This window comes from Tremella mesenterica (assembly GCF_000271645.1).
Source record: "Tremella mesenterica DSM 1558 unplaced genomic scaffold TREMEscaffold_16, whole genome shotgun sequence".
In the NCBI taxonomy this organism is placed as follows: Eukaryota; Fungi; Basidiomycota; class Tremellomycetes; order Tremellales; family Tremellaceae; genus Tremella; species Tremella mesenterica.
In genome coordinates this window covers 207,105-230,184 of record NW_006711240.1, presented here as the reverse complement: position 1 = coordinate 230,184, position 23,080 = coordinate 207,105, and the positions used below count along the sequence as shown (strand labels likewise).

Genomic DNA, 23,080 nt, shown 5'->3' with positions numbered 1-23,080 from the left:
AGCGATGGCGGCGGCAGAGCGGGCGGCGGCAGCGGCGATGGCGTTGGGGGGGGGGAGAACCCCGGAAGAGGAAGAAGAAGAGGAAGAAGAAGAAGAGGAAGAAGAAGAAGAGGAAGAAGAAGAAGAGGAGAGGGAACGGCGTCGTTTCTGGCCCACAATTTGAGCAGGGGGAGGGGCAGGAGCGGCTGCGAGTTAGCAATGTCTTGGAGAGCTAAAGAACAGATAAACAAGGCCAAGTTCGGCGAAGGTGTGAGAGGTTGGACGAAGAACTCACGCTCAGGACTATCTACGTTGTTGTCCTCTACACTAACCGCCACCATATCATCATCCGAGTGTTCCTCTAACTCGGTTTCACCCTCCGACACGATTCTATCATCCTCATCACTATAATCACCCCCTTTTCCTTCGAAGTCTGACTGATCGTCCGACTCCGAACCACTGAGCGACTCCTGGTCGGAGGAGGACGGAGACTCACCAGGACGAAAGGCGGGCGTCCTGCGGCGAGGGCTGGCGGCAGGAGGGGAAGCAGAGCGAGAACCAGGAGGAGGAGAAGCAGAGGGAGAACCAGCGGGAGGACCGGCGGGAGGAGAAGCGGAGCGAGGAGGCGGGACATCGCCAGACGGCTCCCCCAAAGAGAGGGTGCCGAGGCCGAGGGAGGAGACTTGGCGAGATCTGTCGCCGAAGGAAACTGAACATCAGCCAAGTCCGGCGAAGTAAGGTAAGTGTCGAGGAATAACTCACGAGCAGACGACACCATACCACCAAAGTTCCTCATGGCGGCGAAAGGGTTAGATGTAGGAGTAGAAGGGGCCATGACGTTAAGATATTTAAATGAGAATAAAACTCGAGGCGATGATTCAAGGTAACAAATCTGTTTTCTAGGTAAGAGAGATAGAAAGTTTTGAAAGCAGATGGGAAAAAGAGAGAAGCTCGACGAACTGCTCAGTATTTAGTATAATCAAACCTAACCCCTCGTCGTCAACATGCAGCAAACTTCGCGTTTCATCAACAAAAGGCATCGCAGGGACGATCAAAATTCCCACGCTATAGTGTCTCATCTCAATATAAGCGAGGGTTACTTCGACAAACAACGGTGTTGTTCGGCTGCCATTCAGGAAGCGTGTCTCACCTACAAAAGACACAGGGCTTCTTACGGCAAACCTCGACGAAGTTAGGGGAGTCTCATTGTCGGGTTCTGGAGTGAAAGGAGGCCCAACTACGAAGTGCGGCGCAAAGAGCAGAAGAGTGGAGGATGGTCATGGGGAGGGAGAGAATGGGGTACTACGCTGCTAAGTTCTCTTGCCACGACAGAGGTGTAATCGCTCACGAGGACGTTCGCGGCTAAAGAAGGGGGCGACTGTCACGAACTACGTCGTGACACCTCGATTACTCCACCAACAATGACCCTCCTTTGGCCATCAAAACCCCATCACGCCTTAACCTCTTTACTCTACACGTAACTCAGGACTTCTGACACCAAGTACGGCGAAGTTAGACGGAGTTAGGCTAAGTAGGGACAATGGGAGCAGAAGTACGGCGAAGTTAGACGGGGTTAGGCTAAGTAGGGACAATGGGAGCAGAAGTGCGGCAATGTTAGGCGGGGTTAGGCTAATTAGGGACAATGGGAGCAGAAGTGCGGCGATGTTAGGCGGAGTTAGGCTAAGTAGGGACAATGGGAGCAGAAGTGCGGCGATGTTAGGCGGAGTTAGTCGAAGGAGGAAGAGGATGGCCGAGGGCTCGGGGAAGTTGGACGAAGTGCGTTGAAGTACGTCAAAGCGCGAGAGGGTTGGATGAACGTCTAGGAGGAGTAGATAATATTAGCTGAGAAGATCGCTGAAGTTCTTCAGCGATCCTTGATTGTTGTCAGTAGTGAAAGACATAGAGATAGCTATATACAATCGAGATACATCGCCATCAGTAGAATAAAACCTCAGTTAGAGTAACTACGCCGAAGTACGCCGTAGTTACACTCCTTTCGACGTCTGCGCCCTCCTGGTTGGGTGAGACATCGACTTAGAAGCGTCAAGTTAGCCGAGGTTCGTCGACCGTCGGTCTACTAGAAGATAGTTGTTTGACAGCCGTGACAAGGACAGAGGGGTCGGAAGGAATGTCCTCGCATGCTCCGCCCGCACCTAACTTGGCTCCGTCGCAAGCCTAATGGCCAATCACGTGACAATGTTGTGCGTGAAGAGATTTCGTGTTGTGCGCAAAGTTGGCTTCCGTAGTTAGCCGAGGTTTGTCGACCGTCGGTCAGTAGAGAAGAAGAAACGACGTTCGTGACAGCCGGTACTTGGCTTGATAAAGTCTTTACTTCTATCAAAAAGCAGAGCTTTTATCTAGTTTGCCACTATTCAGCCGACTGGAAAGTATTGAGAATCATAGCCAGAAGATGATACCCATTTTGACAAGTTTGGCAGGAAAAACACTGTTCTTGACCGGAACGGACTGTTGTCTAGACTCTCCCAGGACAGATTGCAAGGGTACAATATACATAACTGTCAGAATCACGGGTACCTATAGACGGGTTCCTCAAGAGTTGTACGCAGAAGTCGTACTCCACCTACCCGTTCCCGTCCCCGCTTCACTAATCCCGCTACGGCATCCTCCGTTCTCCTATCCTACCTAATCGCTAGTTCTTTACCGTGCTATACTTTTCCTTCATCTCCGTGTCCCTCATCTGTCTCCGTCTTCCTTTGGTCTATCACCCCATATAGTTTCCCATCTTTACTCCGTAGATTTCGGTATCACTCTGCTCCCTTTTTAATGTATAGAAACAGCCCTTTTTCGTAGATGTCTTGTTGAATGTATTTTCTCGTCATTTAGCAAATCCTTTGCCACTTGATCCCATCGACTTATAGTCTCTTCAATCCACTACATCACTAGACTATAAACTACATCACTAGGTCTGTTCCCCACGAGGCCCTATAAGCCGTAGCTCATAGGCGCAGACTATTTTCAACGTCTGGTCCCAACAGTAACATGACATCTGTTAGCAGATGGTGATAATGTAGATGATTGTTGTGAACACAATCTGAAAGTGTTTGAGAGATGTACAGGCCAGACTGAGGGATAAATCACCAACTCACTGTTACACGCGGACTTTCTCAGTCAGAGTATGTACTTTGAAAACGTTTTCCATGACACTTGGCACCCAACTGTATGACCACGACTTTGAGTTTCTGTAAGAGGCAGAGCACAGGTGACCTTCTCTTGTCATCCATTTCCTTCTTACCTTCACTCGAATAGCCAAGGTGATGGTGCTTGGAAGTTGGACAACCATGGAAAGCGCAAAAATCCAATGTCTCAACCCTATCCATGCAAGGTGCACTAGCCAGAAGATATGATAACAACATTGGTTACTGGTAGTACAGGATTGCTTTATCCCAAACTCTTTCTAGGATTGAACTCACCGTCTTACTTCTTTCTCCCAATGCATCCAATCATCATTTCAACTCTACTGCGTACATGAAGTGACCGTTTGAGTTCAGTACCAGTAATGTAGATTGTGACCTACACTCAAACAATACCTTTCAAACATCCAATCATAAAGCCTTCAGTTTGTCTCCGCCTCTTCAGTCCTCCCTGGTCCAAGAGTGTCCCTATCTCCAGCGGATTCATTTGAGATACTTGGTTCATATACATACTCTGATACATGTGACACTGCACTTGCACAAGTGACCCCTGGGGTGACTAGCAACACAGAAAACTGGGCGCATACCTTCCCATCTGGTAGTGGCAAGAGTTCAGCATTACCCACGAGCCACTCCATTACCGTTGTCTCGTTGGTCTCGGGCGGAAGCCTGATCATAGTCTCTGGGTTTCCAAAGACAGCCGCACGGACAGTAGGGTCTACAGGTAGCATGCAGCACATGCACCCTTCCTCACCACTACCAATGGTTGCGTTGTGCTCACGTGAGGCTACATCACAGATCAGATGATCTTGCAGTTGGCTTTCATTTGTGGGATGTTGACTTTTGAACACTTTGCTCTGTAAATACCATATACAAGTGGAAGCAATGAAAAAAAGGGTGACATTATAACCGTTCAACCTTCCTGAACTTCTCAATTCTGCCAGATTGGGCAGCCACTTGACCAGGTAAGGTGCACATCGATCAACAACAGTGGAACAACGGGTTCTCCTCCTCGAGTTTGTTCCCTCAGAGTATTGATTGGGCTTTGTGGGCTCAATGTCCAACACTGTAGAGCTCGAGTCAATGCTGGGGGTTTCTTGATCAGACTCATCGTGATCGGATTGTCCACCTACAGATTCATCAGGATCACGTGATGAAAGCAGGGGCTGCATTTCTATGTTGTCTGAAGCCATCTTCTCTTGAGAGGGGAGTGGTGGCGGCGAAATGATTGAGGGTTGGTTGATGGTTGGAGGGGATAGAAGATTCACAGTTATTCCATATTCTCACGGATGAGTGTTGCGGATTTCAAATTGGTGAATTCAGTCTGACCAATCCAAGGCAGTGCTTGAAAGGAGAGTGAAAAGCTGTGGGGAAGAATGAGCATGATTCTAATCACTCTCAATCTGGCTACAAGATTCTTTACCAGCAGAATTCTATGACCGGTGATCCTCAAACATATCATGTTGCGGGTCAAAACTGCATGCTCGCAGGATCTGCTTGGTTTTCAAAATAGCGGAGGGGGAAATATCCGTGTCTCATGCCACATGGTCGAAACAAGTTCGGTAGGAGACTCATGTTGTGCATCACACAATAAGGACTGATGGACTTTCACAAACATAATGACATGTAACAGTTCCAAATTCCAGTTGTATCGGTAGAATCATTGGGTTTTATCTACAATTGTGTTATGGAATTCTTTGGCTTTTTACTTTCTTCTGCAAGGCGGATAATTCCCTCTAAACAGTTTTCACCCGGTATGAAGGGCTCATCAGACAGAAAGACACATCCTGTTGACTCTCTGAATGATATAGCAGTTCCCGACACGTAGTTTGCCAAGGAAGGCGTCAGTGTGGCTGTGAGACCACTATTGTCATGGGTCAATTCTCTTCGATCTGCCGCATAGGAAGCCGCAACCATGCAACAACGACAAAGACCATGTCCATGTCCATGAGTATGATTGATCGATGCTGTGGCTGGACCACAAGTTATCAGTGTGTAATTGGGAACTGTTGACTTTGTCGGAGAGCCAAGACCGAGAAGCAAAGCTCCCAATGGATCCTTAAAGGAGCTCCTCAAGAGCAAAAAGCTAATTGCCCCGCCGAGACTCAACCAAAATAGACGTTTCTTGGGCATGTCAAGCACACTCACCAATGAACCAATGGGATCAACCCGGGACTGGATTATGGTCACGGCCGATTGCCAACATCCACGGAGGGTCCGGTTGGTTCGCAGTCTCGCCAGGTTCTGCCCCTCTGTGTCACTCCCCCGGTCCACTGTGTCATCATATACCACAACGCTTGGGCTGCTCTGTGCAGATATGATGCTACGACTGCGGGTGTGGTGAGCGGGCGGGTAACTTGACTCCCTAGGGGTGTCAGAGGTGGTTTCAGTGGTAGGGGTGGTTTCATTCGAGGGCATGTTGTATCCAATCCAAAATGACAAGTAAAAGCTAGGGAAAAGGGCGGGAGGTGTTGATACTGATGTATATGTAGAGATGTAATGAAATTACTTCCTCCGGCCTTCTAAAACTGCGGAATAGGTGAGGGAGAAAGTGTGGCGCAAGCAATCCAGGCAGTGCATCAAAGGTTGATTGTACTCTTTCCCCCAATGGGGAAAGTATATCTCCCTTAAAAAGCTACAGGATGACGCATCATTCACACTCGAATCGGATTCAGTCCTCATCGGAGGGTTCGTGCATGACTTATTGATGAATCGAAGCCGCCGTCTCCATCTTGAACGGTTCATTCATTCGGCCAAAACACAAATCTGAAGTCAATTCAGCAAGTCAGCTTGGATCAGGCAGCAAGATGATTTCGGGCCCTTTACTACGTACTAGTGCGCATGAAAATACATCTGTCACTGACTCTATCATAGGTGCTGGCATACTTATTCACCAGACCAATGCCGTCTCACCACATGTGAGCAGCGCACGGACCTCCTGGATGGTGTCTCGAGTTTCCCTTTGGTGCTTTCCCTAATAATCGTCCGGTTCTTCCATTGGAGGACTGCTAATGCAGTATGATGATTCGATTGGTAGGCTACTTCCTGTCACTTGAAAGAGGAGGTGTCCTTGCCCGGAGTCTTTCACGTCGGTACAGGAGATTGAAGGGTTATGGTCCGCGGCGTCACAGCTCAGGTAGGAGAAGGTTGTAAGTCCGTCAGGTAACGCAGGACATTGTGGCATAATGCTTGCTCGAGGATCGTCCTGACGCGCTGAGAAGTTCCATATCTTCGAAACCTGAGAGTTATTTGACAGGAGCAACCCGTGCATGATCGCTACTCCGGTAAGGGTGATAGCAAAGCTCCGTACACCATCTCGAATGTGTTCCCTGTAGTCCCTTCCTCTCACTGTGCCCGCAAGAGATTGGCAGATAGTTCCGATCCATGTCCGGCGTGTCTCAGTAGCGTCAGTTGCTTGAGGAATTTCATCCTCCCTCATTTGGGTTGGATTATTATTGGCTTGGTTTGGGTGATTGTCCGCCATGAGGGTCAAGAATGTAGGGAACAGAGAGGAGCATCACAACCTTCCATATATGAGCACCTTCTCCAGGAAGGCAATGAATATTAGACCCATTGGGACATGATCTTCCCATAGATTATATAAGATTTCCCATCAAATTCTTTCATCCCGGGACGCCGTGTATTCCCAACGGGGTATATGACCAGGGGAGACATGCCGTGTTTGGAGGTAGACCGCACTTGGTAACCTCTGACGACTATGATTTGTTCCAAAATGGAACTAGCTTGGGAGTGAGTTAGTAAGTTGAGTATGTTAGCCGATAGAATCGGTCCGCGATGGCCCAACCGTCAGTAGAAGTATTCCCCCTTTTGTCACTTTTCTCCTTTGTATTGATGTCCTCTGAATTATATTTGCTAGCGTCTGGTCTGCTGTGTATGAGTGGAATATGATAAGTATAGAGAAATGTAGATTTAATCTATTTAACAAGCAGGTACGGTGGTGCATAAGACAAACTGTATTGCAAGAAGTGTGTCTCTCCAGGGTCCTTGCCTCTCCGGTCTACCCCTTCTACTGTAGGGACCTCATTTACACCAGGGAGTCACAGTGTCATCTAATTGACTGAGTCCACTTGAGCCCCATCCCGGTCTTTGGGCACAGTAGTCTCTCTCTCTATATCAGCATCATCCTGATCAACCAGATATATGTGCCTATTGACATGAAACACAGGTTCTAGACTGGAGGGACTTGTACCAGTCTCTCCCACTGGCTGTGGACCGTTACTATCCTCTGCATCTGAAGAATCTTCCTGTTTGGGGTGCCAAGATCCAGGGGTAGCTTCAACAAGAAAACAGTCAATCATTGCATTATTTCCTAGCCAATCTGCTGGCCCCACACGTCTGTGAGAAGTAATACACTCTGTACGGGGGGCGGTGGATTTGATTCTGTCATGTGGGTGAGGAATAGAGTCAGTGATGGTCTCATCCAAACTTTGGAACAAGACGAATAGTGTCCATAAAGTACTTAACAAACCACCTTCGAAAACTTCAGGGGCTATGGGCTCTTCAGAACTTGACACTGAGGCTATCTCCACAGTCTTCTCTCAGGGTTCACATATGATGGTCCAGACATTGTATCTATCAGAGGAGTCTGTTCAGACATTTCTGGTTGTGCTACTGAATTTTGGTGGGTGCCAGAGGACATATTAAGTGGTATTGTAGAATAGAACAGATTATGCATGTTTCAAATAGTCTCCTCAATTGAAATGTAGATCAAGAAAACTATGGCTTGAACAGGAATGTATTTATGTGGAAAGCTAAGACAGTGGAGCTTAGAAAGAAAAGTGGAAGGCTGAGTTGCATACTCCATGGCTGGACGTGAATCACGGAAGGGTCAAAGGATACTTTCGGTCTCGACTTGTGAAGTTCAGTGAGAGTGTGGGAATCATCCTCTCCCTTCAGGAGAAGTGTGAAAGGTTGGATATGGCTGGCCAGAGCATTCTATTGGTTCTTGGTATACTAGAGTAAAGCATTTTGAGTGATGTTTGAGGAGAAACAACTATATTAGCTGCTGGGTAACTAAACCAGTGAATCAGTGTGAAGCTGGGATTAGGACTAGGTGGGAAATTGGGAAAAAGCAATGCTTTCACAAAACAACAACCAATGTCTTGGAGGATACTCTACCTTGACCCATTCTTTCTGCTATTTATCCTTGATACCAGAGGGTCCCCAAGTTGAAATTCTGCATGTTGGGTATACAAAAGGGCGCATATCACACTTGTCCTTTCCCTAGCCCCGGAAACATCACACCTACAGTCTTTCTGTATTGGACCCACTTTTCGTCATTGGCGAATTTCTCCTCCGCTTTCTTTTCCAAAATGGGGACACCGCTTCCGTATCGCAAGAGGAGGTAAGACAATAAGGGTGAGGCGAAGCCGACATATCTAGCCGGCGGAGGTAGACAGAGTCCGAGGACGGGAGGACCAGCTTGTAAGATTACTTCACCCAGGTAACTGGATCGTTAGCGCTCATCTGTCTTTCAATAAAAGGGTACCGGACGGGTCATTTGACGGAGTAAACATATTGAGACAAACTCACTTTGGGTGACGGGACCAGCTCCATACACCTGAAGAGATGAATCGTTCTTCGTGCTTCTTCTCATCTTTTGACTTGCGCCAAGCTGACTTTTCTGAAGGAATCAGTCATTTGATAATGAAGCAGTTGACAAATTTACCTCTATCAGCTATAATCTCTAAACCTATACCGCTTGCCCAAATCCCCACCCCAATCAGATCCCGAATTCCAAGACCAGGGTGTGCCGAGCGAGGCATGATGTTAAGCATCACGGCCGGAAGAGTGACTACTGTTATCCACGTAGCTTGGCCCAACCTGCATGTCAGCCGTATCTCATTGGAATCAGCAATCAAAGAAGATGAGATAGGAGAAAACCCACCATGCACCTGTGAAAACCAGCGGTTGCTTCTTGATCTCGTCAAATCTCGAGTCAGAGCCCTGTTTGGCAATCCTCTATCTTGTCAGAACCAGTGTTATCAAAGTCCTAACTGAGTTATGTGATGACTGTGTGTGGTGATGTGCAAATGATGGAAGAGACTCACCAGAGCGAGAAAACTTCCCAATCGCCCTGCCCAGAAAAGCACCATGGCACTGACCAGCAACTGTCGAGGGTGGAAGTTTTGGGATGTTGGTGCCGGCCACGTTACCTTCTTCCCCGAGAGGAATCCTCGGAACTGAGGGTAGTACTAGACATTAGTATTGAAATTTTATACCGTTGGGTAGAGGCCAAACACACACTCACCAGGGACAAGACTATAGTAGACATGTGACCAAGGGCGCCCACCAAATCGTAGAACTTTTCAGTTTGAGCAGGCACGGCATAAGCCGCGAAGATGGATTGAAAAGCGTACCTAACTGTCAGCTGGGAGCCAAACTTAGTCATGAAGACAAGGAAAGATCTGGGGCTTTGGTAGATGACGGGTGAGAAAGAGGGAAGGAGACGGGATCGATAGAATACTGACGTAAAACCTACGACCCCACCGAGCCGGGAGACAGCTCCTGGGGGAAGACCCAAGGTACTCATACCGCTGCCCATTTTGCAGCACTCGTCAGTTGAGATAGAGAGTCGCTCGGATGGTGAATATTCTCCTTTTGTATGAGGTAAGTTAGATGAGGGAGAAAAGATCAGCGAAGATGACATGACGTCTGACTTCAGGGGAGAATCGATCGGGAACTTTGCACGTGACCCTACGTCACTTCATGTGGCCACCCGCGCACGGAGCATTTTCTATCCTTGTGCCAGGTAAACCCCGGACTATGAGCACGAGTGTTCTATTCTGTTGGGTTTGGGATCGGGTTTGACGGATAACTAAGGGTAGATCATGGACATCTCCAGGGACTTACAGCATGGACCCGAGAGGAGGGACCGAAATGTGACTAACTTGGTTTTGCTTCTTGGGGTTTCCAAACATGAGTTATGCATACTACACCGGCGGCACTACCATGTGTACAATACCCACAGTTTCTGGACGTGGCTGATTGTCTAATGTACAATTCACCTCCGCCCCCTGTTGAGGCACGAAAGAATGGGGCAGGTGATAGCGCTTTTCCAACCAGTAAGCACCTGGCAAAGGTCCCTCACATCAAGAGTCTCGGTTTCCCGTTGGTGAGACTGGTCAGAATGCTCTCCATCCGACTGAGGAGCACTGACTGAGTCTTGAAGTAAAGGCACAAGTAGCCTTTCCCACTGTTGTATCACCCTCCTTCCAAACTCGGTCCGGCTTGCAAGTTCAGACTGCTGCACTCTTCTTGCACCCAAAAATTGGACTTCTAGACGCATAATCTTGGTAATTTGTGTATGAGGGACTAAGAATCTGCCGCTGCGGCTAAGCTTTAACCCTTTGGGCACACTGATAACTGTCTGATGGCTTTCTCCACTAGGTGAAGACAGCCTGACTGTCACCACATTTGGTGAATCGGAACCATCCAAGTCAAAAGACATCTGCTCTTGTGTGTTAGCCGATAGAATCGGGCCAGGACGGCCGAACCGCCATTAAGAATTACCCCTTCCGTCGAATATTTCTCCGTTCAACTTATCCTCTGAACTTTATTCGATCGTCTCTGGTTTTATGCGTGTGAGTGGAATGTGATAAGCATAGAGACATGTAGAATTGATGCATGCCCTTTTTCCCCTCTGTATTATCATCTAATTATCAGTAAACATTGTGGTGGGCAGAGCAGGTATACTCTCAGTGGATCCCAAACATATCCAGTTGGAATGCCAAGACACCCCAAAGGCCGCTGAGGGCTGCTGTGCACAACTTCCCATTGGTTACCAGTTATGAGGTCTCCTGGAGGTACAATACTAAGGTGCAAATCATCTGGGGTGGGTACGGTCTCACTTTCCTCCCCATGAAGCCCCGGAGCTCCATGCGCCTGGTCTGAGTAGTTCGGTAGGGAAAGGAGATAGCCATGCGTATAAGTCGTAGACGACTCCAAGTGTCCTTGAGGAGCCGTATGTGTGTGGAGCCTGTTCTGACATGTGCGGAAGAAAGATGATATTAGGGGTTACCCCAGTCAGCTAAGTTCTGACCTCTCTGTGAGGTGAGCTGGGTGAGAAATATGTGTAGGGCTGTGTTCAATGAAGGGAGAGACCAAGTGCAGGCGGAAGACCACAACAGCCAAGTACAGACCGGTCTGCATACGTTCTGCACTAAACTCCTGCCACACAGCTTTGATTGGGACATAATGCCAAGTAACAGGACACAGCAACTCCTCATGCCACGTCGTTGCCTCAGTAAATATGAAGTTCCCAGAGCACAGGTTCTCAGGTCTCCATCATTGCTGCTGCACACAAAGATATAAGTGAAACTCCACCTCAGATAGACAGAATACATTTGTTGCATTCCCTTCTGGTTTTAGGTATGAGTATGTGTCTTTCAAATGCTGATCTACAGAGCTTGCTAACGCTTGTAGGGGTTGCATGCTCTCAATCCTTGCATTGTCAAGTGAACAAATCGGGTTGATGTTCTTCATGATCCAGTATGTAGCTGCTGAACAAGATACAGGAACCAATTGTCCAAGGGTCAAGAATTTTGCTAGGCAGCACTGATCCAAATTTACTCAACCAGGACCGAGCTTGCAAAATTGTTTCGGTGCCCACATCCATCCAACTGGTAGGAGGGACAGTTGATCCTCCCACATCTGGCTCATTCTGAGGATGTGAACGCCCAGGCCTCCGAAATGAGACGTTGATATTTGATGTTCTTCTCGTTATGACAACTTCTTCTTCACCTTCATCTTGTTCTGTGACTGGTACACCTTCTTTCATGACAACCTTAGTACATGTTGTTGACTGCACAGAAAAGTCTCCGTTGCCCAAGTCCAGCATTGTGTTTGTCTTTGTTAGCACTGTAACAGTACGCTCAGATCCAAAAGGTCTTCTTCTGTCGTTCATATTGGAAGTAATGTGAAAGATGAAGATGAATGAATCAGGAATGTGTCAGGATCACACGCTACCACGGGTACCTTACCTGGTAGTCGTACTACTTTTCCTATTCCCGTCCCCGTCTCCATTCCCGCGTCCGGGCTTACTCCGTTTTGCTACTACGCCTGGTACCAATCCATCGACACCTCTACCCTTTTTTACATCTCCATCTCGGTAACTATCATCGCTCTTCCTCTGCTAGTCTACCTCAACATCATTACGAACCACGCATGCTCTTCATCGGTATCATCCCGCTCGTTTTTAGTATATAGACGTAGTCTTTTCTCAGCAATGTCTTGTCGAATGTATTTTGTGTTTTACTAGTTATATCATTTGACATACATCTCATCGATCTTACAGATCTCTTCGATACACTACATCACTAGGTTTGTTCCCTACAAGGCCTCATTGTCACAGCTCATCGATGCAGACTATTATGACGTCTGGTCCTTACAGAATGTGAGTGAGAAGAATAAAATTATGAAGTGGAAGATCAGGCTTTATGATACTCAGCGACTGGTTTTGTTAGGGACACGGTGTCAGGAACTGAGTACCCCTTATAAGGGAACTCGACATCTACCAGGCAGATGTCGAGTATTGAGCCTTTCAGCGAGGACGTTATGATGCAGGTCCCTTACTGCATTCATGACACACGGCCGGAGACGTGCACCTCCGGAGCTGCATGGTTCCAAACCCCCCTCTTGGACCCGGCCAGAGAACCATGCAGCTCCAGAGGGGTCCAGACACAGCCAGAGCATCCTCACTCTCGTGATCCACAAGCTCTCCACATACATAAATCACACTACAGATACCCTGTGGTACCATCTTCTGGACTCTTGGAGTCATGGAGGTCTGGCCCCACAACTTGAAATCTACAACACTACAACAATTACCTATGATACATCACCATTCAAATCCCCCCTGATTCAAGATATTGGCTGACCTTCTTGCCAAATATGGCATGTGATGATGAACAGCACTTTGATGGTCACCTCCCACACTTGTCTTAGTAGAGCATTTGCCCTGTGGAGTTACCAACACTGTCTTGTACGGTGTGGAGGATCTGTTATCGATGTTTTTCTTAATGGGAATGGCTAAAGGGAGTGTTCAGCTCCGGAGTGGACATCTCTGCCTGGGAACAATCAGGTCTGTGCAGCTCCGGAGGTGCACGTCTCCGGCCGTGTCCCTCCGTGTCCCTAATAGTTTCAAACCCAGTTCATCCTTTGTATTCAAAGAAGATATTTACACAGCATTGATAGAAAGGAGAGAGATAAAAAGTAAAACCTGTGTTTTTCTCTGAACAAGACTTGCAGATTTCTTACCAAGTATACGTCGCCTCCCCCCCACTCCGGCGGTGATCGAACGTGTTGGGCATCACACAGCTTTCTGCTTGAATCATACGATGAAGAGAAGCGTGATCGGTTCGTCTGTTCCGCCTTCTCTTCAATTCTCACCTTTCGACTTATCTGATCCCTTCCAACTTACCTGATCCCTTCCAACTTACCGGATCCCTTCCAACTTACCGGATCCCTTCCAACTTACTTGGTACTTTCCGACTTACCGTTGCCACATTCTCTTTTCTTGTCTTCATTCCCCCTTGCCTTCCAATATACCATATGTCTTCCTTCTGAGGAATAGGGGAGTGTCAGATCAAGGAAGTTTGACGGGCTTGAAGGACTCAATTGGTGGTACTATACATACTCGTATGGGTTAGATGAGTCAGATGGGTCAGATTGACCTTGCTCAAAAAACGACCTGATCATATACAGAATGTCTGCCGAGAAGTAAGTAGAGATTGAATGTGTCAAAAAGTATTGCATCATTTCTACCTCTGGAGTATGTACACAAATCCTTCTATGTCACAAAACTCAAATATGACCTTCTAAATTATCATTACAGCTGTCCCTGCCATAGCCCAAAATGTAGGTGTGGGTCCTGCTACATTCAAGGTACTCCTCTCCCTACTTGCCCTCTCTCTTCCTCTCCTTGTGGTGGCATCATTCCTCCGAACACCTTGATCATCTTCCATTACTTCCCCTTCCCCCGGTTGCACCCCACTTTGTCCTTGTCCCATCATGGAAGACATTTGGTGACCATTACTTTCTCCATTTGTACCATGACTATCTAAACCACTTATCCTAAAACCGCAAGGGCCAAATCTGATTTCACGTATAAATGTATATCTCAATCTGGAAGTATTTCCCTCCGAATCAGGGGTTATCTCCAAACCCACAGAGATATGTAGACGTCCGACAGTCATAGTTAAGCCATATCGACGAGAGTTTGGGGTATGGGAGGGAGGATTGACCAGAGTTTCCGTCAAACTTGGTTCGGAAGAACTTCTTCTTCCCTGTTCTCTTTGTTCTTCTTCACTGTGTGGGTCTTGTGAAGTCGGTGATGGGATTCTCACTGTATTGGCATTGTTGTTAGTCGGAATGGTGGGATCCCCCTGAGCTTCTTCAGTATAAAATGTAGACATGATGCTAGGATAAGAGTACTCGTTCCCACGGGGTCCTCGAACGCACGCGAAGTTCGAACAATGTTTATGCGACTCATCGCGTCCACCCATTGTTTACACTAGATCTCTTCATAGAACTTCATTTGCATACCTGAACTGCTCTCAAGATGGAAGCAGCCATTACATACAAGAAGAACAACCCATCCGAGAGCCTGCGTAAAGTGGCAGCTCGGTTCAACGTCTCTCATGTCACTCTCCATGATCGACTCAATGAGACACATCTCCCATCCGGTATTCGCACTGTCCGTCGTCTCTCTGTCATCCAGGAGGAGGCTATATTGGCAAAGATCAACCAATATGCATACCGAGGTACTCTCCTAACTCCAAGACATGTTCGACACTTCGCACAATCCTTGTCCACTGCAACTCTTGGTATCAACTGGACTTCAACTTTCCTCAGCCGTCATCGCGATCGAGTTTCGTCAAAATTCTACCGTGTACAGGAGATTGCAAGGATCCAGGCCAATACTTCAGAAAACAGGGTCGCGTTTTTAACCCTGGTAGGTTATGCACTCCTATTTCCAACTCCGTGATAGTTTCAACTCCGTAATAGCCAACTCCGTGATAGTTCCAACTCCGTGATAGTCACTGACACTTTCAGGTAAAAGAAACACTCGAGACTGGTGATTTTCGACCTGAAAACATCTACAATGTCGATGAGGTTGGCTTTGATCTGTCTGGATCTCGAAAGATACGCAGAGTTGGTCCTCGAGACGCTCCAATCAAGTCTCAAGCTGCCCTGTCAGATGCCATACATATCACTGTTGTCGCTACCATCTCCACCTCTGACACACCTGTCCCTCCCTTCATCATCTACCCTGGGACATACCTCATGCAAGATTGGACAAGAGTCCGTGATCCTACTCCCAATCAGCTGGCTACCATCACCAATAGCGGCTACATCAACACTTATACAATGCAGCAATGGCTTACGGAGTGCTTCGATCCCTTCACCCGTGATCGTGCGGCCGGGAACCCTGGTCTCCTGATTTTGGACGGTCATGAGACTCATACAAACATCGACTTCTTGGACGCTTGTTGGGACAGGAACATCATCTGCCGTATCCTCCCTGCTCACTTGTCTGGTGTCTTTCAACCACTTGATGTCAACTTCTTTAACGATCTCAAGCTCAGATACTACGAAGAGATCAGCGACTATCAGCTTGGATGTCACAAACTACGTCGTGACACCTCGATTACTCCACCAACAATGACCCTCCTTTGACCATCAAAACCCCATCACGCCTTAACCTCTTTACTCTACACGTAACTCAGGACTTCTGAGAGCAAGTACGGCAAAGTTAGACGGAGTTAGGCTAAGTAGGGACAATGGGAGCAGAAGTACGGCGAAGTTAGACAGAGTTAGGCTAGGTAGGGACAATGGGAGCAGAAGTGCGGCGATGTTAGGCGGAGTTAGTCGAAGGAGGAAGAGGATGGCCGAGGACTCGGGGAAGTTGGACGAAGTACGTTGAAGTACGTCAAAGCGCGAGAGGGTTGGATGAACGTCTAGGAGGAGTAGATAATATTAGCTGAGAAGATCGCTGAAGTTCTTCAGCAATCCTTGATTGTTGTCAGTAGTGAAAGACAGATAGAGATAGCTATATACAAATCAAGATACATCGCCATCAGTAGAACAAAACCCCAGTTGGAGTAACTACGCCGAAGTACGCCGTAGTTACACTCCTTTCGACGTCTGCGCCCTCTCGGTTGGGTGAGACATCGACTCAGGAGCGTCAAGTTAGCCGAGGTTCGTCGACCGTCGGTCTGCCAGAAGATAGTTGTTCGACGGCCGTGACACGTGGGCTGAATCTCACCTCTATCCTATTGGCCGTGTATACCATGCCCTACAGGCAGATCAGCGAGTCACTCCTCCCCCCCCTGATCGCTTACAACAGCTTATAACCCACAACACCCACAACCCTTACCAGCCTCTCCGAGTTTGACGAAATGATCCAGCGTGGTGAAATTACCCCTAGAAGTACATTGAAGAAAACACGGAGTGGATTGGAGAAGGTAATGGCAGAGAAGATTCTCTTGGAGCAGGACATGGGGTATCGTAAAGCAGCGGAGGCGTTGGATCGTGAGGCACGCAGTAAGAAGCGGGAGAGGTATCCGCTGGGCCATCTCTTCAGTCTGCAGTATAGGGAGGATCATGCAGCAGAGCTAAATGAGCGTCGGGCAGTGGAGGTGGAACGTAGGGAGGAGCGGAAGCATACAGGGGGAAAGAAACGGGGGAAGGGAAAAGACACATGTAGGGAGGTTCAGCCGATGGAAAACACACAGGGTGAGAGTTCTTCCTTGTCAGGATAACTGATAAGGATGTAGACCCCTATTCCATAAATTACGGATTGATTTGCTGTTTAGATGTCTAAGATGAATGATCCCTGTTCGAACTTCGCGTGCGTTCGAGGACCCCGTGGGAACGAATACTCTACTCGTATGGATAAAGCTTGAGGGTTAATGATAACTTTCTTTGACAAATGTAAAAGTTTTAGGACAAAGTAGTTAGAAGTATTCGAATAAAGTGTTTAGAAGTCAAGAAGATGTGTCGGGTAAGTAGACTTGAGGTCTACGGGGAAGGCGTTCGACGACCCGTCATGGAAGAAAGGATCGGTCATAGCCTCAAAATCGAGAGGTGAAAAGATAACGTCTCCTTCCCCCTTGAGGATTTCCGGATTAGGTCATGAGAGGTTTTTGGAAAGGGTCCGAGCCCGGGTCTGACTGAATGTTTCAGTTTTATGTACGGTGTCGAAGGCGGTACGGGATGGGTTACCGTCATGACGAACGGGACCATCCCAGGTATGACCGTCGCACGAGGAACGGAGTTCAAATTGAGGAGTTGGTCGGCCTCTCCTGTTCGGCAGCTGAGTAGGGGAGTTAAGGTGGTTAAGAGAAAAACACCATGCATATAAAATTAAATAGGTACACGTACATCATATCAAGATACCTCAGATCATCATCCAAGAAACTAAAGAACTAGAGGTCAAGTGAAAAAGTTTCCGGTTCGTATGTCTCAGAAGATAGTATTGGGTCAGACAACACTTGAAGTTCTTTCTTCCCCGTAACCTGTCTGGACGTGATAGGACGAGACGGTCCATTCTGTCTCATCGGCTTGTGTGAAGATGGACGAGATATTTGAGCATCAGAAAGTTTAGTTTGGGATATGGGTCGAGTGACAATCGAAAGAGGTTTTCGCATAGTTGGTGCTTTATCCAATTTGGAGATGCTGGTTAAGGGACGTTTGGTAGATGTTACTCCTGCGGGCTTTCGGATGGGGACCGCCCCTGGACGTTTCACACCAGTGAGCGAGTTCTTCGCTGGAATCGGTTTAACAGGGGGACAAATGGGGGAAGAAAAGATGTTTTTGAACTCGGGTTCATCAAGAGGTTCATCTGTTGGTAAGTTCATTTCACATGCAAGTTGCGATCACAAGTAGACTCACCCTCAAGGTTCAACGGAACGTCCAAACGCTCGATTTGAAAATCGAGATCAGGCATAACGAAAGACGTGTCGTCGGATGGGGACCATAACGGAGGCAGAGATGCCAGACGCTCAAGCTGTGAAACGTAGTCTACATGTCCCCAAGGTGGGCTGTAAGGGATTTCTGTCAAATCAGCATATTCCATTCCTTTCTGTGGTAAACTCGACGGGATGATCAAGTTGGACCTCGGATGTGACGAACACCCGAGTCAAGAGCGCGGGGTATGTGAGACGTGAGGTGATGAACACGACTACTCACCCTGCATCTTCGGAGGCATATATTCTACATCCTCCTCCCCAGTCACTTCGAACATCTTACCTTCTCCTTCCATTTGTAAACCCTCCAAGCCTTCTTCAATCGACCCCAAAGAAATCTCATCCTCCCATTTGTGGCTCGGAGCTGGAGTCTGATAGCTCTTCTCAGCTTGAGCAGGTGTGAGACTGATAGATTGTCTAGACCTTCTTCTGGTTCTTGCTGCAGAAGGCAAAGGAGCGGGGTCTGGTTGTTTGACCTGAATGCCAGGACCGGGAGTACGAAGTCGGTTTTGCTGCAGAGACTTTTGTTTGGGACCCGGGGTTTTGGTATGTTGAACAGGATGGATATGTTGTGAGAAAGTGAGACTTTTACTTGGTTTCATGGAATCGGAAGGTTGAGGTTTGTTGGTGGATTGGAATAGTCTCTTTGGACCTGTTGGTGAGTTACGATACGAATGACCTGAAAACGAAGAATCTCATGGAAGGGTCGTCGGTGGGGAGGAAAGAGATAGGGAGTGTAACAGAAGAGAGAAGAGATGGTGGGAAAATGTCAAGCGAAGATACTCACCAATATCCTCATGAGAGTCAACATGAACGATGTTTCTATCTCTTTGGACCGTTGTCCCTAAACCAGCTCTGATACCAGTGTTGACAGTCTTCAAAACCCCTGTGGTGGGACCAGCCCTAGAAGGAGTTTTTGTAGGTAAGTCATTTTCCTTGTTCGTCTTTTTCCTCGCTGTGGTATGAGGATGAACGGTTGTGGTGTATGTACGAGGGATGAAATGAGATCTAGGGGCAGGGGCGAACATCCTGAGAGTGGTAGCAGATCTACCTCATTAGCCCGATCCGGCATCCTTCTTCATCCATATTCCTGAGGAAGACTCACAAGAGATAGCTCGGATATCCTACAGTGACAGACAGAGTCAGAAGTGAAATGAACAGGTAAGGAAGAGAGGCGAGTCAAAGATGAAGAAATAAGGTGAGATACAGTAATAGAAGAAAGAGAAACAACAGGGAGAGGGAAAGGGGGAAAGAAGTGAAAGACAGTCACGTCAACCCGCCACAACTCCAATTTGAGTCATAACACCGATAAACTCCGCGGGTCACACTTGTCCCCCAACTTTTGTATCGAATTCACACCAAAAAACTATAAGAAACACACTTCGTTCCTTGCTCCACTTTCCCCCTCCATCCTTCTTTCCCTAGTACCCAACAGCGGTGTCAGAGTACTACCAAGTGACAGCGACAGGTGAGTGGTTGAGTTGATTCTCCCTTGTCTCTCATACCCTACCAGTTTGGTGGACATCAAGGAGGGATTTGTAGGAAGGAGGTTTCGAGGTTTATTCAAGGGACAAAGCGCTTACTTGATCCTTTCTTCTCATCATCTTACCCTTGTTCATCTCTTTCTCCTCAACCTTATATCTATCACGATCTGGTATCTTCTTCAACATCTTTCGGTTCAACAATATCACTTCGACATATACAGCTGCTCACGAACTCGCCGTCAGAATGGACAAGGAGAAGCTCGCAAAGCTGCAAGCGCAGGTTCGCATTGGTGAGTTGATCTTTCCTTCTCTGTCCTACATATCTCAAAGCATCATCATCTCATACTATGTCTCCATCCTTCTCCCTTGTACACCTGTATCTGTGTAGCTCTGGGTTCCCCTCAGCTGGACAAGTGTCGATATGGTGCGCTGGTTATCTTGGTGGTTGCAACCGAAGTGCATAAGACACCCTTAGAAGGATGGAAATGAAGAGGACGTGCTTTCTCTGGTCGAGTGATAAACCCCCTCTCTCCATCGTGAGACGAACAGAAACCAAGACTAACGATCAGGTGGAAAAGGTACCCCACGACGAAAGGTCGTCAAGAAATCAGCTACTGCTTCTCAAGGCGATGACCGAAAAGTTCAAGCTCAATTGAAAAAACTGAACATGTCAGATCTTGGAAAAGCCGATGAGGTTAACATGTTCAAAGAGGATGGAAACGTTTTACATTTCAGTCAACCAAGGGGTGAGTTAATTTCTTTTCTCCTTTCACATATACACATCTATGACTCGATTTTTAATATATAAATGTTCCACGACTGATTTTTCAGTCCACGCATCAGTCAACAATAATTCTTTAGTCGTTTATGGTGCTGGTCAAACTAAAGAATTAACCGAACTCGTCCCTGGTGTTTTGAACCAACTCGGACCCGACTCACTCGCCAATCTTCGTCGTTTGGCAGAATCATACCAAAGTATGACGGCCCGTCAAGCTGCCGCTGCGGCGGCTGCTGGCGGTGCTGGTGCAGGAGCAGGAACGGAGAAAGAGGGTGAAGTTGATGATGATGAGATTCCAGAGTTGGTAGAGGATTTCGAAGCGGTTGGACAAAAGTCTGCTGATTTGGAGACTTTAGAATGAGCAAAGGGAGGATGCATCTGGTCATTTTTCGTCGGTCATCGATGTTTTCGCGGAAGAGCTAGATGGGTGGTTATTGTGACCAGCGATAGGCAGACGGGGGTGAGAGGAAGTGGAAGATGATAATTGTATCAAGATGCAGCAGAGGAGTATCTGATCTGCTCGGACATCCCGTATTCTCATTTTACTTCATGATCATATGACCCATCCTATCCATACTCATCTCAATCTCACTTTCGACTCTCATATCATGTCCTCCTCACACATTCTTACTCCCCTGTAAACTTTCTACCCTCAGTCTCTCTCGAGAAACTTTCATCTCCCTATAAAGTTTAACAACCCTTTCTCTCTCTTCACCCAATATACGTTGTTGTGCCAAACTAAGAGGTACACGTCCGGTAGTATAACCAACTTTGATCAGTCCTTGTTTATTCTTCTTTTTCTCTGAATCCGTGGATTCTTCTTTATCTCGAGAATTGTTCAAACTTGCACTTCTATTTATCGACTTTCGGGGGTTGTTGTGCTCTATACTTTGTGAATTTCTTTGCCTGTCCCCGGCCACGTCGTTGATTTCAATACTTTCTGAATGTCGTTTATTACCGGTTGGTTTGTCTTGAGGGATGAATTTGGTCGATGTGGATTTGATCATCTCTCTCGTCTTTAGCCCAGTGACTGAGGAGATACCGGAATCTGATTCTCTCTTTTGTCTGATGTTCGATCCAGTATCGGAATGCAGACGTCTCGACTTCTGCCCCATGTTCGATCCAGTCTCGGAACTCAACAGTCTCGACTTCTGACCCATGTTCGATCCAGTATCAGAATCATGATAATTCATACTGGAACTTTGTCGTAATCGAGGGAGAGAAGGAGGTGCTTGAACGATATCATTAAATCTTCTTCTTGCCGCCATGGGAAATTCTTTGACGGGAATGGGGTCAGAAGAAAGGGATGGATGATTTGATATTTCTTCATCAGATTTTGATGAGGTGTTTTTGGAGTTGAGAGATTTGGAAGGTTTGGTGGATATGTTGGTGAGTGATCTGGAGATGAGTTTGAGTTGATTAGATGGAGCCTCTTCTCTCTCCCTCTGCCTCCCCCTCCCCCTCTCCGTCTCCGCCTCCCCCTCTCCCTTCCTATATCTCATTCCCTCTCCCCTTTTCTCCCCCGGCCAAGCCAAGCCATTCTGTTGATTCAGGGTGGAAAAGGCTGGCAAGTACGACCACACCGAAAAGAAGGCCAGTAGCATCATGAGGCAAAGAGAGTCAGTGAAACCATAAGAACGGAGGAAGGAAGGTAGGTAGGTGATAGGTAAGTGATTAATAAAGACTTCGAACCCACCTCTGAGCAATCTTCATAGCTTGAGTAACACCCGGTCTAAGTAAACTTTCTATCCTTCTATTATATTCCCCTAAAGTCTCATGATGTCCAATCTTTGGTATTTGAACTTTTCCTTTTCCTCCTTCACCCCCTCCACCTCCTCCATCACCTCTATCTCCTTCTGACAATTTGACTCTTTTTCCTTTTTCTCCATCTCCAACTTCTGATAATCTTCCAAGATCGTCCTTCGCCTTCTCCTCCACACTCTTTTCTTTGTCATCTTGGGTGAAATCAAATCGAACTGTTCGCTTTCGTTTCCTTCTCTCACCAGTATCTTCCGAACTAGTCTTCCCCATTTCCCTGAATCGACTTTGTACCTTCCATGCATTCAATACTCTAGATGCGTTCCGGGGTGTATCGTCCGTTATGGAAGGAGCAAGGTTGTAACCTTTTTCTTTAGATGTGGCTAGACGAAGACTACGTTTTGCTCCTGTTTATCAACATTAATCTCTCTGTTGTCTTGACGTACGTTTCGACTTATTTCAAGTAAGGTTTACTTTGGGATGGTAAGATGGTCGGTGAGAGAAAGTGCACACAGCAGGGAGAGGCTGCGGTAGGTGGAGGGAAGGGGTCAAAACCGATGGGAGTTGGACGGGTGAGTAGTGAGACGGCGAGGTGGGCTGAGATGGCCAACATGGATGATGTAGATAGTTGGAGCATGGTGCAGGATATGAAGAGAAAGACTGACGTTTATGAGGCATCTTATGTATTTATAGGTAAATCGAAAGTGAATGAAAGAGAGAAAGTGAGAAAGTGATCGAGAAAAGTTTGAAAATTTGCTTCAAAAAAGTCGGATTTTAGATTTTGGATTTTCATCATCATCGATGGTTTTGCCCCCCTTTTCCACAAAACAACAATAATTATACAGAACAACTCTACTCGATCCGAACTGACTGTTCGTACCGAAGGAGAGAGCTTGACGGTGAGAAAGGGTCAGAAGAATGTCATTCAAATTTGACTTT

General features: G+C 47.2%; 9 protein-coding genes across 9 annotated transcripts in view; 3 read left to right on the top strand and 6 right to left on the bottom strand.

The window, feature by feature from the left end:
* Positions 1 to 814, bottom strand: part of TREMEDRAFT_65776 (uncharacterized protein) — a gene marked incomplete at both ends in the record, with an annotated part of 2,535 nt that extends 1,721 nt beyond the window's left edge. The window contains 4 exons of the mRNA XM_007007866.1: positions 157 to 185; positions 275 to 412; positions 476 to 688; positions 742 to 814. Of these exons, the coding sequence (XP_007007928.1) occupies positions 157 to 185; positions 275 to 412; positions 476 to 688; positions 742 to 814 (453 nt within the window). The remainder of the gene's footprint in view (positions 1 to 156; positions 186 to 274; positions 413 to 475; positions 689 to 741) is intronic.
* Positions 815 to 3,553: 2,739 nt separating this feature from the next.
* Positions 3,554 to 5,549, bottom strand: TREMEDRAFT_65775 (uncharacterized protein; the record flags this gene model as incomplete). The annotated part of the gene is made up of 4 exons (XM_007007865.1): positions 3,554 to 3,849; positions 3,913 to 4,260; positions 4,841 to 5,255; positions 5,280 to 5,549. 4 exons carry the CDS (start codon positions 5,547 to 5,549, stop codon positions 3,554 to 3,556), a joined length of 1,329 nt encoding a protein of 442 aa, XP_007007927.1.
* Positions 5,550 to 8,358: 2,809 nt separating this feature from the next.
* Positions 8,359 to 9,770, bottom strand: TREMEDRAFT_45849 (uncharacterized protein; the record flags this gene model as incomplete). Its single annotated transcript, XM_007007826.1, has 7 exons — positions 9,623 to 9,770; positions 9,403 to 9,511; positions 9,203 to 9,346; positions 9,040 to 9,113; positions 8,821 to 8,975; positions 8,685 to 8,775; positions 8,359 to 8,599 (listed from the first exon to the last, which is right to left on the bottom strand). The coding sequence occupies exons 1-7, from the start codon at positions 9,694 to 9,696 to the stop codon at positions 8,359 to 8,361; spliced, it is 888 nt and encodes a 295-aa protein (XP_007007888.1). The 5' UTR covers positions 9,697 to 9,770.
* A 4,199-nt stretch (positions 9,771 to 13,969) lies between these two features.
* Positions 13,970 to 14,566, bottom strand: TREMEDRAFT_65773 (uncharacterized protein; the record flags this gene model as incomplete). The annotated part of the gene is made up of 1 exon (XM_007007864.1): positions 13,970 to 14,566. One exon carries the CDS (start codon positions 14,564 to 14,566, stop codon positions 13,970 to 13,972), a length of 597 nt encoding a protein of 198 aa, XP_007007926.1.
* A 146-nt stretch (positions 14,567 to 14,712) lies between these two features.
* On the top strand, positions 14,713 to 15,830 carry TREMEDRAFT_35394 (uncharacterized protein; the record flags this gene model as incomplete). The annotated part of the gene is made up of 2 exons (XM_007007817.1): positions 14,713 to 15,105; positions 15,207 to 15,830. The coding sequence occupies 2 exons, from the start codon at positions 14,713 to 14,715 to the stop codon at positions 15,828 to 15,830; spliced, it is 1,017 nt and encodes a 338-aa protein (XP_007007879.1).
* Positions 15,831 to 16,552: 722 nt separating this feature from the next.
* On the top strand, positions 16,553 to 16,915 carry TREMEDRAFT_65771 (uncharacterized protein; the record flags this gene model as incomplete). The annotated part of the gene is made up of 1 exon (XM_007007863.1): positions 16,553 to 16,915. One exon carries the CDS (start codon positions 16,553 to 16,555, stop codon positions 16,913 to 16,915), a length of 363 nt encoding a protein of 120 aa, XP_007007925.1.
* Positions 16,916 to 17,581: 666 nt separating this feature from the next.
* Positions 17,582 to 19,149, bottom strand: TREMEDRAFT_65770 (uncharacterized protein; the record flags this gene model as incomplete). The annotated part of the gene is made up of 4 exons (XM_007007862.1): positions 17,582 to 17,997; positions 18,048 to 18,209; positions 18,345 to 18,773; positions 18,909 to 19,149. The coding sequence occupies 4 exons, from the start codon at positions 19,147 to 19,149 to the stop codon at positions 17,582 to 17,584; spliced, it is 1,248 nt and encodes a 415-aa protein (XP_007007924.1).
* Positions 19,150 to 19,491: 342 nt separating this feature from the next.
* Positions 19,492 to 20,899, top strand: TREMEDRAFT_72449 (uncharacterized protein). The gene is made up of 4 exons (XM_007007918.1): positions 19,492 to 19,589; positions 19,827 to 19,895; positions 20,175 to 20,351; positions 20,437 to 20,899. The coding sequence occupies exons 2-4, from the start codon at positions 19,850 to 19,852 to the stop codon at positions 20,742 to 20,744; spliced, it is 531 nt and encodes a 176-aa protein (XP_007007980.1). The 5' UTR covers positions 19,492 to 19,589; positions 19,827 to 19,849; the 3' UTR covers positions 20,745 to 20,899.
* A 367-nt stretch (positions 20,900 to 21,266) lies between these two features.
* Positions 21,267 to 22,778, bottom strand: TREMEDRAFT_65768 (uncharacterized protein; the record flags this gene model as incomplete). The annotated part of the gene is made up of 4 exons (XM_007007861.1): positions 21,267 to 21,323; positions 21,415 to 21,874; positions 22,080 to 22,524; positions 22,655 to 22,778. The coding sequence occupies 4 exons, from the start codon at positions 22,776 to 22,778 to the stop codon at positions 21,267 to 21,269; spliced, it is 1,086 nt and encodes a 361-aa protein (XP_007007923.1).
* Between the last annotated feature and the right edge of the window lie 302 nt (positions 22,779 to 23,080).